This window comes from Colobus angolensis, unplaced genomic scaffold (assembly GCF_000951035.1).
Source record: "Colobus angolensis palliatus isolate OR3802 unplaced genomic scaffold, Cang.pa_1.0 Scaffold9, whole genome shotgun sequence".
Classification (NCBI taxonomy): Eukaryota; Metazoa; Chordata; class Mammalia; order Primates; family Cercopithecidae; genus Colobus; species Colobus angolensis.
In genome coordinates, this window is record NW_012122931.1 from 10,586,733 (window position 1) to 10,589,639 (window position 2,907).

The 2,907-nt window shown below is 56.3% G+C and overlaps 1 protein-coding gene across 1 annotated transcript in view; it reads right to left on the reverse strand.

Annotated features, from left to right (window-relative positions):
• Positions 1-1,410: 1,410 nt before the first annotated feature.
• Positions 1,411-2,907, reverse strand: part of OLFML2A (olfactomedin-like 2A) — a 30,707-nt gene continuing 29,210 nt past the window's right edge. Inside the window, 1 exon segment of the mRNA XM_011931465.1 lies at positions 1,411-2,181. Within this exon segment, the coding sequence (XP_011786855.1) occupies positions 1,577-2,181 (605 nt within the window). The 3' untranslated portion in view covers positions 1,411-1,576.

The following is a 2,907-nucleotide window of genomic DNA, read 5'->3' on the forward strand; positions in this document are numbered from 1 at the left end:
AGTAATGTCCTTCACAGGTGCTGGGGTGCCTTCCCAGGTAGGGCAGCCTCCATGACAGAACCTTCTGGAAGATTGTCTGTGCCCAGCACCCAGTGTGACACTCAGCTGCTCTCTCAACTTTTATGAGCCTCTTTCTCTTTCATGAAACAGGGAGTTGGGCTAGAAAATTTCTTTCCAGCTCTAAAAATACTGTCTAAACAAAGCAGAAGAGGGGCAGGCTTGAAGGCCTTGTCCTTTGGGCTGTGTGGGTCTGAGGCTCTGGGGAGCCATCAGTGGCCCTAGGCAAGGTGGCCCCCCCGTGCATGCTCAACCCAAGTCCTGGGGTTGGACTCTGAAGCCAGGAAAAGTCCAGTCTGCAGACCCTCAGTTCTTCCCTCCCTGTTCCCACCCTCTGGTTCTCTCCTGCAAAAAGAAGAAGGCCTGATGCCTCCGCTGGACCAACTACTCACACCGTGTCTTCTGCAGCCCTCAGGCTGCTGGGCCAGGTCAGGGCTGGCAAGGAAGAGGGAAACTGTGTCATCCTGGCACCACGCCAGCCTTAGGCCTAGGGTCTTATTCATGGCAGACTTGGAGGTATCCCTGAGTGTGTAAAGGTTATGGGTTTGAAAGCCCAGAGAAAAAGGACAAGGCGGACTCCAGGCCCAAAGGCTCTGGGATGAATCAGGGAGGGGACCCAAGGTCTGACTATGTGAGCAACGCCAGTGCTTCTGGGTGGAGAGGGAGCCTCAGCTCAGCTCCCCACCCTGGCACAGCTGCCTGCTGCCTTCTCAGCTGCTGCTGCAGAAACAAATGACGGCACTGATGAAGAGTAAGAGAAAATAAAAATGAGCGCAGAGCAGAAAGGGGCCTTGGAACAGAGGACGGGATTTTCTCTCGGGGTGCGGTTTCTGCTCAGCAGCTAGGTGACGGTAGAGGTTTGGAATGTGGCTGGACAGCGGGTGGGGTGGGCTGGGCTGGGGGACTGGCCAAAGACAAGAGGCAAGGACATTGGCTAAGGGACCCAAAGCCCAGGGCCACCAACAGCTCAGCCAGAACAGAGCCCCGGGATGGCAGGCAGAGCCAGGGCCTCCACCCGACACCAGCACACTGGCCCTAAAGGCCTCTGGTTCTGAGTGGTTCTGGGAAGGGAGAGAGAGTTGAGAGAACAAGGGAGACCAGGGGAGATGGGGGAGGGCAGGGAGGGGACGGCGTGTTGAAGTGTCCTCATCTGTAAAATGGGGCTGTCGTGAGAGCACAGCCTGCCTGATCACAACTGAGGCATGAGGCAAGGGACGGTGCCTCTCTGAGCCTCTGTCTCCTCATCTGTTAAATGGGTTCATGATCTCTACCTCCAAGGGAGGTGCTGGGAGAATCAGATGGGTAAGTGTGTGGGAAGTGCTTGGCACGGGGCTCTGCAAGTGGAAGCAAGTATTACCCACTGCGTGCTGAGGAAGCTCAATCCTGGTGACCACCTCATGCCCAGTCCCAGCCCTGGGCTGGCCCCCAATAAATATTTGCGGACTGGGTCAGTTGCAGGAGCTGCTGTGGAGAGCCCCTCCCGCACTGCTGCCCCTCTCCCGGGAGCACAGGTCCCCACTCAGACCACAAAGTGGAGGGTGTAGGTGAGCTGGTGGCCATTGTCCCAGGCGTACAGCACCCGCTCCTTGGGGTTGTAGTCGATCTGGGTGGTGTAGGCGTGCTCGTTGAGGAAGGGCAGCTGGGGGCGTGCGTCGGTGCCCGTGTGCGTGTCGAAAGCATAGGCGACCTGGCCTTCCTGCTGGTTGTATGTGTCCACGGCATACAGGATGCCACACACCAGGAAGCAGTTCCCATAGGAGTTCCGCCGCAGCCGTGTCTTCCACGTGGTCTCCCGGTGCACCGAGAGATCGCCAGGGTCCAAGCGGCTCAGGACGATCACCTCGGCCTGGGCCTCATCGCGGTCGTCCACGGCGGGGTAGATGACCCACAGGCCACTTTCATCCACGGCAAAGTCGATGTCCGAGTGGCCGCGCCACTTCCAGGGTGTGGTGTCCTCGTATACCACGTCGGGCAGCAGCGCCCAGGAGGCCACGAAGCGCTGACGCAGGTCATACTTGATGATGTTCTTGGTGAAGGCGCGGTTGTAGTAGAAGGCACCCTGGTACACCACGTGGCCCGTGCCAATCCAGTTGTAGGGCAGCTTGTACATGTTGCTCCAGCGGCCTGCAGGTGGAGGGCGACGGTCACCCCAGACCTCCTGAACAACCCCAGCCCACCCACATCCCCTGAGACCACCAAGGGCTCTCAGTGGCCCAGTAAGCAACTGATGCCAAGCATATGCAATGTGCCTGGAGCTGGGATGGCATCTTACTATGGCACGAGCGCCTCCCGAATGAGGTCTATTGTCATCCCATCTGCTTAAGAAGAAACAGGCTCAGAGGATCAAGGTCACCCAGCTCTGGAATGGAACAGCTAGAATTTAGACACAGGGTAACATTAGCCCCATTCTTTGTCTCCAAGCCTTCGTCCCTGCTGTTCCTCTGTTAGGACTGCCATTTCCCAGGCTGTCTGCTTGAGGAATGCCTGCCCATCTTTCAGAGCCCCAGGCCAATGTCACCTCCTCCAGGAAGCCTTCACTAACCTCCCTACCCTGAATGAGGGGCCTCTCCTCCAGCCTCCCATAACCCTTTGTCTTTTTCCCCCCAGGACACATCTGTAGCAGGCAGACATAAGCCTTCATCTTGATACTTATCACAGGCTTCTTCCACCAGCCTGTGAGCTGCTTGAGCAGAAAGCTGGCCAATTTTGAGATAGCAGAGGAAGGATTTTAGTTGTTCCAGGCCTTTATTTTTCATTTTTTAGTTGTTTCAGGCCTTTATTTATTTATTTATTTTTTTAATTTTTTTTTTTTGAGAGAGTCTCTGTCACCCAGGCTGGAGTGCAGTGATG